General features: G+C 39.9%; 1 protein-coding gene across 5 annotated transcripts in view; it reads left to right on the top strand.

The window, feature by feature from the left end:
- Smurf2 (SMAD specific E3 ubiquitin protein ligase 2) overlaps positions 1 to 14,613 on the top strand; it is a 116,392-nt gene that overhangs the window by 96,125 nt on the left and 5,654 nt on the right. For all 5 annotated transcript variants that reach the window (XM_029567613.1, XM_029567611.1, XM_008841606.2 and 2 more), the window contains 4 exons: positions 1,720 to 1,834; positions 3,990 to 4,168; positions 6,209 to 6,346; positions 11,377 to 11,497. In XM_029567613.1, coding sequence (XP_029423473.1) covers positions 1,720 to 1,834; positions 3,990 to 4,168; positions 6,209 to 6,346; positions 11,377 to 11,497 — 553 coding nt within the window. The remainder of the gene's footprint in view (positions 1 to 1,719; positions 1,835 to 3,989; positions 4,169 to 6,208; positions 6,347 to 11,376; positions 11,498 to 14,613) is intronic.

Genomic DNA, 14,613 nt, shown 5'->3' with positions numbered 1-14,613 from the left:
TAGAGACATAATTCTGGTTTTGCTTGTACATAATAGTAATTTGATTTAGACTTCATCATGTTATGGAATTGTGAAATGTTTTCCTTAATTAGTTGTTAGTAGTAGTCAACTTTTATCAAAACTGTATTATTCATGCTATTTAATCCTGAATATCAAAGTATGTTATTTAAGTAATTCCCCCAAATTCAGCCATGACAAGTGTTGAGGTTAGAACTAGATCTCCTAAGTCTTAGAATAGTGATGTTTTCATTTTCACCGATATAAGTAATGAGTTCTCTTTTATACTTTGGAAAATATAAAGAATTTGATAAGTTGGCAATTGTAGTGCTACTTATGAGGTTTTAAAAGTTTTGGTGTATACTTGAAATCAAGGTGTAGGGGCTGGGTGTGGTGGCACACAACTTTAATACTAGTACTCGGGAGGCAGAGGCAGGAAAATGTCTATGAGATCAAAGTTAGCCTGGTCAACATAGTGAGTTCCAAGCCATCTAGGGCTTGTAGGGAGATGCTGAACCACACCACACCACACCACACCAAACCCACACCACACCACACCAGACCCACACCACACCAAACCAAACCCACACCAAACCCCAAAACAACACACCACACCACACCAAACCCCAAAGCAAAACAATAAAACAAAACAACACAATACAACAAAAAGGGACATAGAAAAAAAGGAGGAGCTCAGAACATGACTTGGTGGCACAGTTTTATAATCCCAACTACTTGGGAGGCTAAGGCAGGAGGATCACCAGTTCAAACCTTGCCTGGTCAACATGTACAGTGAGTTTAACGCCAGCCTGGGCAAACAAGACCTGTCTTAAACAAGTAAAAGAGGACTGGGAATACTTTCCTAGCATGTGCAAAGCCCTACATTAACACAAAGTGGGACGCATGCCTAAACACTATATGCTGGCCCTTGTGTCCAGACCTGTCCTAAATGCCTTGGAATCTCTCACCATGTCCCATGGTTTGTTTTAGGCTTTATACAATAAAATGTGAAATAATGAAATTTCTTTACTAAAATGATACCACAAAACATTCCAAAAGTAAGAGTAAATTCATGAAGTATTCTGCCTATGAACCTAGTATAAAATCTGAAGTGGATGTTTTACATAAAACCACATTTTTCTCTTCATTTTCTATTTATCATAGATTATTAGTTTAATTAGCATTTAAAGTAATATAGCGGAACTGCTTGTTAATACCTTTATATTCTCTGAACCTAAAGTATAATGAAATTGGCCAAAATAGAGTCAGGCATGGTAGCACACACCTTTCATTCCCAGCACTTGGGAGGCAGAGGCCCCAAATTATAAACAATGACTCACTATAATAATAAAAAGGTTTTTATTAGCTCTTTGAGCTTGTTAGATTTTTTTTTTCTTTTGTGCTCTCATATAACTAGTTAGTACTTTACTGTCTTTTAACTTAAGAAAAATTCCAGGACTGGTAAGATGGCTCAGTAGATTAAGGAGCTTGCTGCACAGCCAGAATGTGAGTTCCAGAACCCATATAAAGGTGAAAGGAGAGAACTAACTCCACAGAGTTGTCCTCAGATGTCCACATGTGCTCCATGGCACATGTGCCTACACATACATGTTAGGCACACAATAATAATTTTTTAAAATTTAAAGTTACTTGCTAAGTGACTAATGACATATTAATAAAAATGTATTGAGTTAATAAAAATTCCTTTATCTTGTTTTCTAGGGAATGGTTATACCTCCTGTCACATGAAATGTTGAATCCATACTATGGCCTCTTCCAGTATTCTAGAGATGATATCTACACATTGCAGATCAATCCCGATTCTGCAGTTAATCCGGTATGAGTTGTAGTTATGATGATGTGAATTAAACAGGGACCTACAATGCTTTTCATCTTTAAATGGCAGTGTTGTTTCTTAAAAATTGTTTGTCCCCACCCTATTTATTCCTTTTGATTCAGCAATTCCTCATCTAGAAAATTGTTTCAAGTAAATGACTATGAGTGTCTGCAACATTTGGGACATCAGGATGGTTATGACTGATGATATCTCCCACTGAAAACAACTCAGTTGTCCACAGGAGAGAGGATTGATTAAATTATGATATAAATAATTATTATTAAGCTGGATATGTTGGTATATGCCTGTAATCCCAGCACTTGGAAGGTTGAGGCAGGAAAATTGAAAGTTCTAAGCCAGCCTCAACTGCATAGTAAGACTTTTTTTAAGCAAAAAAACCAACCAAACAAAAAATGTCAGTTATGAAATTTAAAAAATGGAATCTCTGGGTATGTGATGGCTCTCCCCTGAAATCCCAGCACTCTTGAGGCTGAGGTAGCAGCATCACCACCAGTCGGAGGCCAATTTGGGCTACTGTACTAAGTTCTAGGGCAGCTTGGGCTACAATGTGAGACTCTCTCCAAAAACAAACAAAATACATGGAAGCATATTTTTGTCAAATAAATTACTAGCTTTGTGACTTTGGACAAGTTAATTAACTTAAGCCCCAGTTGTTTTATTGCTATTAATACCTGGAAGAGTGTGTACCTCAGAGTAGAGTTATAAGAGCTAAATGAAACCATGTATGTTAAGCACTTAATATGCTTTATTATTCCTATAATACATTATTAAACACTTAAGAAAAGTTGAGGGCTGGGGCTGTGGCTCAGTGGTAGTGTGCTTGACAAGCATGAGTGAGGCCCTAGGTCAGTCCCAAGTACCAGCAACAGAAAAAAAAGTATCAGTAATTGAGTTTGTTGCTTTCTAATTAAGTTCATGTTTTCATTAAAGGGAATACCATGAGATAAAATGATAATGTGGAGAGCAAAGATGTGTATTCATGGCATGTGTATTAGTTACTTTTCTGTTGCTGTGATAAAACGCAACTTATAGAAGAGTTTATTTGACTTATGGTTCCAGAGATAAGAGTCCATCATGGTGGGGAGCCATGGCAGCAGGAGGTGTTCAGAGCACTCACATCTTCTAGTAGACACAGGAAGCAGTGAGAGCTAGACTGTATGTGGGCAAACGGTATACTGTCAAAGCCCACCCCTCGTGTTGTCTTTGCTTGAAGTGAGCAGGTGTTACTGTAAAAAAAAAAAAAATGTAGTCGCTATTTTTAAGATCAAGGGAAGGTTTAAAGATGGGATTAAAGATTACTTATTAAATTGAGATGGGATTAACGATTACTTACTAAGTTGAGAAGTAGAATTTAAAAATATAAGTACCAAATCAACAAAACAGTATGATGAAAGAAATATATCCAAATGTGGTAGGAATGTCAGATTCATCACAGGAAATTCTTTATTAAAGGAAGACTTGTAGGAGAAGCTGCTTTTTGGGAAGCTCACTGCTGCCACTTGGGAGCATCACCTAACAGTTGTTGGGTGCTTCCCAGATACAGGGCCCAGACCCCTGGGTTTCATCACCTTGCTGTCCTCATCCTCATGGTTCCACATGTGGACAGTTCTGTAGGGACTGATTAATTTGACCAAGAATTCATAGTCTGTAATTGGCAGACTCAAATCCAAATGTGATACCAAATCTATGGTGTTTTGAAGTTGAATTTCTGGTTGGTCAAGAAAGCAAGGATGTTTAGGATTAAAAGCTTTCTTTTGTGACAAAGCACTTAACTGGAGGTGAGGAGAGAGGGAGAAACCAGATCTGCAAGTAGTTTAATGACGCTGCAGTAGGATTGTAGTTTGGACGGATTTGTAAAGGAAAAGTTTTATAGTGCCTGTGCTCTTGAGAGTGACATGAGGTGGTGGCCCACACCTGAAATCCCAGCACTGGGGAAGATGAGGCAAAGAGGATCATGAGTTCAAAGTCAACCCAGGCTACACAATGAGGCCCTGTCTCAGAAACAAAAAACAAGAAGGAAAGAAGGGGGCAGGGGGGTTGCTTTACTTTTTCTTTAAAAAAAAAAAAAACAACAAACTTACTGGACAATTTCTAACTTGAATATACCATTTTTTTATTTCCTTTAAAATTTCAGGAACATTTATCCTATTTTCACTTTGTTGGACGAATAATGGGAATGGCTGTATTTCATGGACATTATATTGATGGTGGTTTCACATTGCCTTTTTATAAACAGTTGCTTGGGAAATCAATTACTTTGGATGACATGGAGTTAGTTGATCCTGACCTTCATAATAGTTTGGTGTGGATACTGTACGTATTCAATCTTCTATCTGTGTATTATAGCATCTGAGCCTTTAGAAAAATACAAGGTTGGGAATGGAGACATTGTGCAGCAGTTAAGAGCTCTTACTGCTGTTGCAGTAGACCCAGGTTCAGTTTGTGGAGCCCACATCAGGGGCTCACAACTGCCTGTAACTGCAGTTCCAGGGGAGCTAATGCCCTCTTCTGGCCTCTGCATGCACCTGCACACATAGTACACATGAACTCATTCACACACATTTGTACATACACATTTTTTAAAAAGCCTGAAAAACAAGATACAAACTGTAAGTGTATCCCAGTAAAACCTATGCATGGGGAAACTGAGGCTGGTGAATCATGAAGTCAGGGCAATCCTCTCAAAAACAAAACAAAAAAAAATACATTTCAAACTGATGTTCGTACTTAAAAAAAAAAAAAGTTTGGAGAGCTGGCTCAGTAGTTAAGAGAACTGGCTGCTCTTGTAGAACTTGGGTTCCGTTCCCAGCACTCACATGGTGACTAGTAATAGTCCATAACTCCAGTTCCAGGGGATCTGATGCCCTCTTTTGGCCTCCATGGGCACTGCATGCATGTGTGCTCTACATGTATGCAAGCAAAACACTCACACATAAAAGTAAAATGTTGCTGGGCATGGTGGCGCATGCCTTTAATACCAGCACTTGGGAGGCAGAGGCAGGTGGATCTCTGTGAGTTCGAGGCCAGCCTGGTCTACATAGTTTCAGGACAGCTGGGCCTATAGGGGGACCCTGTCTCAAAAAGACCAAAAAAAGAAAAAAGTAAAATGTTTTTGAATTATGCACAGAAAATTTAAGTGTGGGTTTTCTGTTTTTTTGTTTGTTTGTTTTTTGTAGGACCATGTAAGACTTTCCCCTCTTGTGCTGTTCTCCTACACATCTCAGACTCCTTAAAATTAGGGAGACTAGGGCCTCATGAGCACTGGGCAAGAGCTCCACCACTGAGCTGTATCCCCAGCCCATGTTACTGCTTTAAAAGGAAAAATCTAGTGCAGATTATTCTTATCTGAAGTCTTAGAGCTAGAAGTATTTTAAATTTTTATTTTTCAGATTTTAGAATATTTGCTTATGCTTGAGATATTTTGGGGGTGGGACCCTAGTCTAAATATAAAATTCACTTCATGTACACCTTAAACACATAGTGTGAAGGTAACATAATAGTGTTTTTAGTGTCCTTATGTTTTGACTTTAACCTATCACATGAGGCCAGGTGTGAAGTTTTCCCTATGTAGTATCAGGTCAGTACAATACTGAAAATATTTTGAAATTTTGAACATTTTGATTTTCATATTAAAGATACTGAACCTGTGCATTCTGTTTTTAAAAGTACTATATATAATAATGTCCTCAGTGTGACACAAATTCTGTTTTGGTTAGCCCTGCATGTGTCAAAATAGCTGTGTGTGGGGTGGGGGCAGGGGATGCACTCAAGAATATCACAGCATGCTTGTGGAGGTCAGAGAACAACTTGCAGGTGTCAGTTTTCTCCTTCCACCATGTGGGTCCTGGGAATTGAGCTCAGGCTTTACGTGCTGAGCTACCTCCCTCGCCAATCCTACTTACTATTGCTTTTTAATGAAGTAGTTACTGTTAGAACCATGCTTTAGAAAGTAAGACCTAGTTGCTGATTCTGTGTAGGAAGGGACACTGGCAATACTTAGTTTTATAGAGTGCACAAACCACTTTCTCACTGGGGATACACAAGGGTTTTCGGGGGGGCAGAGGGGACAGATTCAGTAGTGCTTTCTATCTGAATGCTAAAATTTTCTTGTATTGTGGTTCTAGAAGAGTCCATCTTTGGCCAAAGCCCTCTGTCATTACTTATCTGTGCTTATAAAAGATAAAGTTCTGGCTTTTTTGTATTAGAAAAGGTGGTACGGTAGCAGAACTGGCCAGAGGAATTTGTCTATGTGTTTGTTATGTCATAGATGAATAGATTTCACCTATTAATACCTCCATAGTATCTGTGATTTGGGTTTCCCGGTTAATATGTCTTTTTCTGTTTTCTATCTAGTGAAAATGATATTACAGGTGTTTTGGACCATACCTTCTGTGTTGAACATAATGCATATGGTGAAATTATTCAGCATGAACTTAAACCAAATGGCAAAAGTATTCCTGTTACCGAAGAAAATAAAAAAGAATATGTCAGGTAAACACTTGAATTTTTAAAAAATGTTCTAGAACATCAGTATAGAAGAAGATTTAAGTATTTAGGATGTGTACTTATTGCTGTAGCAGACTTCATAGAATTTATAAACTATACTACTGTTGATTATTTTTCATAATTCCAGGGATCAGTAGTACAAGATGTCAGCCAGAACAACCATGCCAGGTCTGGTTGCGCATGCCTTTAATCCCAGCACTCAAGAGGCAGAGGCAGATGGATCTTTGAGTTTGAGGCCAGCCTGGTCTACATAGTGAGTTCTATACCAGCTGAGGCTTCAGGGAGACCCTGTCTCAAAAAGATAAATAAATAAATAAATAAATAAATAAATAAAGGCCAAGGTGGTCTCCTATCCTTAGATATGAGGCCTCACCCTGGATGACTCAGATGGCTGGCCTTCACCTGAGGTCACTTGTCTGAGGCCTTGTTCTCACTAGACTTCTGCATAGTATCAAGGCTGTTCCCTCTCCTAGCCTCTGTCTCCTTGAAAGATCTTTGTTGTTGAGGCAGATTCTCATGTAGACCAGACTGGCCTCCAACATGCTATGTAGCTCAAGATAACCTTGAATTCCTGCTCCTCTTACTTCTATCTCCCAAGTGCTGGGATTGTAGGTATGTGTCATGTCGACTTGTGCCTGATCTTTGTAAGGTCTAAGTTTAGTTCTGACCAACATGATTTTTGTTGAATTCTTTTGGATGAAGTGACACACATGGCAGCACAGGTTCAGTGAGGGTGTGCCCAAAGGTGGGAATGCCAGGAGACATAAGGAAAGGGAGCTACATGTAGCATAGCTTCCACAGGGGAAAACACAGAAGCACTTTGTACTATATTACTAGAACTTAGCCTGCTTACAAATGAGTGCATTGGGAGTTGAGGGGATGCATATAAGACAATGTTCCTCAAGTTTTATGAAATAGAAATTGGGAAATTTTGAAGTACTGGGGTAATTTTTTTGGAGATAGGACCTCATGGAACCCAAGTTGGCCCCAAACTCTTTATGTAGCTGAAACTGGTCTTGAACTCCTGATCTTCCTGCTTCTACCTCCCAAGTGCCACACATGCATTTGCTGTTACACCTGTCTATAACTAAAGTCTTAAATATAAAAGGGTGGTAATCATGTTTAGTAGTTTGAACTTCATCATATCTGAATAGAATCATGTATCTTACGCTGTTTTGTATAGATTATGTTCCCAAGTCATATTCACTAAATTTTTCCTAGTTTGCTTTTTTGTCTCCCATGTAGCCACAGCTGGCCTAGAATTTACTATGTAGACCAGGTGACCTTAATCTCACAGAGATCTGCCTGCTTCTTCCTCTGCTGGGATCAAAGGCATGTACCACCATGTCAGGCCTAATTTTCCTAGTTTGAAGATAAGGCTCCTCAGTTTCCTACACTGTTGAAGGGCGTGAACATTGGTATGACTTTTCTGGAAAGCAGTTTGATAACAGCTACTAAAATGGAAACAAGCATACCATAAACTTGGCAACCCCCATGTTTAGGACTCTTCTCTAGAAACACATGTAATTGAAGAACTATGGATAAGGGTGTTGTGTTGGTACACACCTTTAATCCCAAGAGGCAGGAGAATCAGGTGTACAGGTCATTGTTGACTATCCTGTAAGCAGCCTATGAGACTCAATCATGCATATATTTATATAAATTATATTTAGTTAGGCCCTGCCTCAAAAAATATCAAGAAAAGTTCAAGGAAAGTTATATAGTAATTCAGTGCATTTTTCTTGGTAAAGTGACATAGTCTAAGGTTTTTATAGCCTCCAGGGAGCAATGAATATTTATTCAAAAAGTGCTTATTCTTGGCTTTTACTATTATTATTATTATTACTATTATTATTATTTTGTCTTTTTCAAACAGGGTCTCCCTGTAGCCCCAGCTGGCTAGGCACTCACTATATAGACCAGGCTGGCCTCACAGAGATCCTCCTGCCTCTTCCAAGTGCTGAGACTAAAGGTGTGCACCACCTCACCCAGCTGTTCTCATTTTGAGAATGGAGATTCTCTGCCTCCCTTCTCCTTAGTCTTCCCTAATATATAAACAAAATACCAACATTCTGATGACACTTTGAAGTAAAACCCCAAATGATCAGTTTTTAAGAGTTTGAGCTCTTTATTCTGATTATCAGTATGTGTGCTATAAGTTTAGAAAGAAATCTTAAGATATTTAAAACTTTTAAGAAATAGTTACTTTTATTTTCTCTGTACGAGTGTATTGCTTGCATGTGTGTAAGTGTACCTGTGCTGTGCAGTGCCCAAGGAGGTCAGAAGAGGGTATCAGATCCCCTGGAACTGGAGTTTGTAGTCAGTTGTCATCCACCATGTGAGAGCTGGGAGTCAAATCCTCTGCAAGAGCAGCCAGTGCTCTTAACCACTGAGCATCTCTAGCCCTTACAATTAGTTTTTGTGGCAGAGATTGAACCTCAGATCCATCTAAGTTCTTGTAGACTTTCAGTTTTCGAAGAGGTTTTTCTGATATGAAAAGTTGTGTCCATCCATCCATCTATCCACCCACATCTATCTATCTATCTATCTATCTATCTATCTATCTATCTATCTATCTATCTGTCGATTGATCTATCTATCGATCTATCATCTATCTAATCAATCATTTATCATCTCTCTATCAATCAATCGATCGATCACCCTGGGGACTGAACTTAAGGCCTCGTGCATGTTAGGCAAGTGCTCTACCACCGAGCTATATCCCCAGCCCTCTTTATTATTATTATTATTATTATTATTATTATTTATTTATTTTTTGTCTTTTTGAGACAGGGTCTCCCTGTAACCCCAGCTGGCCTGGAACTTACTATATAGTCCAGGCTGGCCTCAAACTCACAGAGATCTGCCTGTCTCTGCCTCTTGAGTGCTGGGATTAAAGGTGAGCGCCACCATGCCCAGCCTTTATTATTTTTTATTTTGAGACAAAGGCTCACTAAGTTGCCCACGCAGGCCTTGAACTCACTCTGTAGTCCAGGCAGGCCTTGAATTTTCAGTACTCCTGCCTCAGCCTTCGTAGTAACTGGTATTACAGGCTTGCAGCACTAGGCCCTTCTTGAAGAGTGGCTCATTGATGCTATTAGCTAGTGGTGGAAGGCCTATATTTTATGCACATTTGTTAACGATGCTGAAACCACTGGGAAGGACCACACAGACTCCAGGTGTTCTGAATTAGCTGAATTTTATTTAGCTTGCCAGCAACTGCACTCTCTGGGTCAGGATTTAGAGAATGCAGCCCAGATTCAATGGAAAGTAAAGCCTTTAAAGGCGAAATCCACATCCTGATGGACCAGGAAGTTGGTCAAAAACAAGCAGTCACATGTTTGTTCCTGTAGGTGTACAAGCAAGCAGTTACAAAAGCCAGATAAGCTTTAACTGGAAACCTCTGCGGTTTGATGGGTGTGTTTCTCTGGGGTCAGCTCTTCCTGGAACTACCAGCCAGGGCCAGGGCAGGATCTGGGATGGCTCATCAAGATGGCAGACTTACACAAAATGGAGGAGCTCAGGCTATCACATTCCCCATTGGCTCTGGAACACGAGTCAAATTGTTGACTCATTTCTACTTTAGTGGCTCATATTATGGCTCCTCAGAACCATAATTTTGATGGCATTTAGAAACCTTTTGATATTCCCAGTTAGACAATTTAGGAGGCATGGGCCCACTGTAAAGGCCAGGAGGAGTATTACCAGAGGCCCAGCAGCTGCAGTTATCAGGGTGGTGAACCATGGGGACCAGGAGAATAATGACTGGTACCAATTGGAGGATGCCTGTCTTTCTCTTTCTCTTCTCTAAGTTTTGTTTAACCAAGGCTAGGGTTTCCCTAATTACACCCAAATTATTAGTGTAAAAACAGCAAGTCTTACCCAAGGCCATGCATAAGCCTCCTTCCTTTAGGAACAGTAGGTCCAGTCCCGTCTGTTCTGTAGCACCATTTCAGCTCGGGAGACAACCTGTCTCCAACTGCCCAGTGGAGTCCTGTAGGTATCTGATGTCTCTGTTTGAGAGCTTAGAAGCCTAAAATTTTCTTTACCCAAGGCTAGGGAGGTGGCACCCAGGGCAGCAGAACCTGCAATGCCTGCTCCCACAAGGAGGGGGACAAAAATGATGGTGGGACTTCTCTTGGCCCTTGAGAGACCTGGATTAAGGTAGATGTGTTCCCACCCTTCCTCTTCACTATAGAGATAAACCTGGGGGAGAACACGGACGAGTATGCACGTGATGAGAGTCTCATTCTAGCTGTTCTGCGGCCATGCACTAAGATGGAAGGTGCATGCTCACTAGGTGGTTTCAGGGGCTTGAAAGAAAATCTGAGTTTCCTGAGAATTGTTAGTCCTGACTTGGTGACTACATGATTGGGTCTCCAGTTGGAAAGCTGAGGATATCAAACAAGGTCCCTTACCCTGGAGGTCCTCCAAAGTCAACCTGGCCATTTACCAGCTACAAGGAGGATCAGACTATCGTGGGTTTGTAGTGGGGATAAATGATATTCACTCCTATCCCCATGTAATAGGGGGATGGGGGCCCAAACATAGCTGGCAATCCTTCCCAAGCATAGGGGAGATTTGGTTGATCCAGATATGGACCACCCTGACCAAACTCAGTTCTGGGTCTTCCAACTTATAGCGATTTTATAGTCTTGACCAGTTAAACTTACAGGGCTGTGTGCTACTCTAATACATTGAATTGTCTGAGCACATAGGATCCATTTATCCTCATTAGTTTGAACATTCTTTAGACATTAATCTAAATTCTCTGATTTTTTTTTCTCTCTGACTCTCTCTATTTGTCTATCTCACCTTTTTTTCAGGGGTGGCTGGAGATTGAAATTGGGGCATTGCATATGTGAGGCAAGCCCTCTATAACTGGCCTACACCCCATCCCTATTAAACTAAATTTCTGATAGATGCTTGTGGGGTATGAAGTTGCTAAAGTTTTCATAGAGATCACTAAATCTGAATATATGCAATCCCATGAACCCCCTGCCCAATGTTTGCAGGCTGTATGTGAACTGGAGGTTTCTACGAGGCATTGAAGCTCAGTTCCTGGCTCTGCAGAAAGGATTTAATGAAGTGATTCCACAGCATCTGCTGAAGACATTTGATGAGAAGGAGCTAGAGGTCAGTGCATTAATGTTTGGTTAGCATCTAGTGCAACCAAGAAAGGTGAGGAATGATTTCTAGTTTCAGAGAGCTGGGTTCTAATGCTGTCAGAGTGTTAGGGCTCAGTGGGAATTCTTATTCATAGGAAATGACTTTTGGGGCTTTGGAATTTCTGTAAGCACTCTCTTCTAATGTGATATTCTTAATTTATAGAGCCTTAGAGACTTTTTTTTTTTTTTAAAGAGACAGGGCCTGAAACTCAATATGTAGATCAGGCTGACCTCAATCTCACAAAGATCTGCCTGTCTCTTTCTCCTGAGTGCTGCGATTAAAAACATGGGCCACCACACTTGGTTGGCCCTTATAGACTTTTTAAAAAGATTTATTTTATTTTTAGTTATGTATATATGTGTGTGTACAGGGTGCAGAGGGTAATGTGAGTACAGGTACTCACAGAGCCAGAGGTGTTGGATCCCCCAGAGGCAGTTGTGAGCCAGCCGCCCATTGTGGAAATTTAACTCAGGTCCTCTAGAAGAGCAGTCTGTGTTTTTAACCACTGAGCCATCCCTTCAGCTCCCCATTTCTTTTTGAGGCAGGGTCTCATGTACCTGGCCTGGAACTTGCTATCTAGACAAAGATGGCCAGGAACTTCTTTCTTCTGGTCCTTCTGTCTCTACCTTCTGAGTGCTCAATTACACCAACTAAGCTACCTTTCCAGCCCCTGATCTTTCTTTGGGTGTCATGTATATATTCTTCCCAATTAAAAAATTTTTTAAAAGCTATATTTGTGCATGATGTGTGTGGGTGTGCATGCCATGGCACACTCATGTTGAGGTCAGAGGACCGCTTTGTGGAGTTGCTTTTCTCATTCCACCTCTACATGGGTTCTGGAACTTGAACTCTGATTGTCGGGCTTGCTTGGCAAGTATCTTTATCCACTGAGCCATCTCAGCAGCCCTCTTCCCAATTTTTTGCTATTCCTTGATTTAATGGTTATTGGTTTAATTAAATACAACTGTATTTACTTTGTCTCTGCCGTATTCAAATTTATTTGGATAGACGATTAAGCTCAGTTGGATTTTTACTCACCTTTGCTACAAAATGGAAAACATAGGGTAGATAAAATAGAGAAAAATTAGGCACAAGATGAAGTATATAGTATTTAACCATCCTTAGACATTTGTAAACACTCACATAGTAACAGTAAGCAACTGTACTAAACAGTTAAGATTTTTTGTTATTGTTTGAATCTGGAACTTAACATACATCAGGTCTGGTTTTATAATTAAGACCCTTAGTAAGTATATCTGACTTTCTACTGAACTGCTTTGAAAAAAACTAATAAAGATTGCTGGGTATGGTGGTGCATAGCTGTAATGTAGCACTCGGGAGACTGAGATGAAGATCAAAAATTCAAGGCCATTTTGGGCTATGTAGTAAGATTCTATCTCAAGAAAGGAAGGAAGGAAGGGAAGAAAGGAAAGCGGAAAAGAAAAGATTTTGTTTTACCAAAGGTCCCAAATGTATTTGGTGGTTAGGGAATAGCCTAAGTATTTGAAGTCTACAAACAATTTAAAACATGATTTTATTTATTAATGTTATTTTCCCTTTTTAAAAAAAACTAATTTTTAATAGACCTATTAACAAATTTAGAAAGATTGATTGAATTAGTGCTGTCCCCATTCCTTCTGTGACTGAATTCTATAATGAAGTGGTAAGGAGGAAGAAAACATAGCCACAGAACTGGAGTAGAGTGAGGCTAGGATTTCAGGACCTCTTCATCTGCTTTTGGGGTCAGTCAGGAGTTTGGGCTATAGCGGCCACTCCCTGAAAATGATTTTTTTTGTTTTGTTTTGAATGCATCTATAATCTTCCCAGTTTAGTGTGGCTAAAATCCAGCAATCATTTAGAAGCTTATAGAAGCTTTTGGGGGGGATTTTTTTTGGTAGGGGTAGGATTTACTGCATAGTTTGTTTTTGGTCTTTTTGAGATGGGGTCTCCCTGTAGCCCTAGCTAGCCTGGAGCTCATTATGTAGACCAGGCTGACCTCAATGTCAGAGAGATCAGTCTGCCTCTGCCTCCCAAGTGATGGGATTAAAGGCATGCACCATCCAGTCTTGCCTACTGTATAGTTTTTTATTGCTATTAAAATCATTTAAATTTTTAGAAAACATGTTTATATTGTTTTAATGTTAATATGGATTAGCAAGATTATATAAAATCTAGATTATATAAATTACATTGTGATTTATACACTATCCTAATTCACTGTTATAAACATTGTAGATTAGGCAAGATGGCTCAGTGGACGAGTGCACTTGCTGCCAAGCCTGATGACCTGTTTTGATTCTCTGGTCCCATGTGGTAGAAACAGAGAACTCTCAAAATTTGTCCTCTGACCTTCATATTTATGCTGTGGCATGCACGCGAGTGTGTGTGTGTGTGTGTGTGTGTGTACACAAAATAATAAATGTAGTAAAAGATGTGTGCCCAAACACATACATACACAATATATAAGTAAATAAATAAAAGCAAACATGTTAGATTGTAAACATGTTAGTCTTGGACTCTATTGATGTATTAATGGTGCCAAATTAATTTAGATGTAGTTCATGAATAACTGACCCTGCATCAGGCTGTCAAGCAGAGTTCTTTTCAGCAGAGTTCATGTATTTTGTGTTTTAATACAATTTCAAGATTGTTTAGCATATAGTATTACTTGTTCAACACGTATGTCTTGAATTGCTGTGCAATATGTGTTACTTTCCTAGATGCAGTGAAGTAGAGGTAATTGCAGCAAAGAATGCTGCTGGCTGAGGAGGCAACTGAATTGCCCCAAATTGCAAAGCTAATAGTGGTACAACCAGTGCTGTGTGATGCAGGTCTGAAGGAGGCACAGATCAACTGTATTATTTTTTCTCCTCTTCCTCCCTTTCCGTTCTTTCCCCCCTTTTTCCCCTTCTTCCTCCCTCCTTCCTCCTCCCTACTCTTCTGCTTCCCTCTCTTTTCCTTCCTCCACTTCCTTTTTTGTTTTTGAGACAAGCAGTAGCCCAAGCTAGCCTCAAATTTGTGGCAGTCCTTCTGCTTAGCCTCCTGAGTACTGGCTTTACATGCATGAGGCACAATGACCAGCT

This window comes from Nannospalax galili, unplaced genomic scaffold, assembly GCF_000622305.1.
Source record: "Nannospalax galili isolate Female #2095 unplaced genomic scaffold, S.galili_v1.0 scaffold661, whole genome shotgun sequence".
Lineage (NCBI taxonomy): Eukaryota > Metazoa > Chordata > Mammalia > Rodentia > Spalacidae > Nannospalax > Nannospalax galili.
This window is presented reverse-complemented; position numbering and strand designations above follow the sequence as displayed.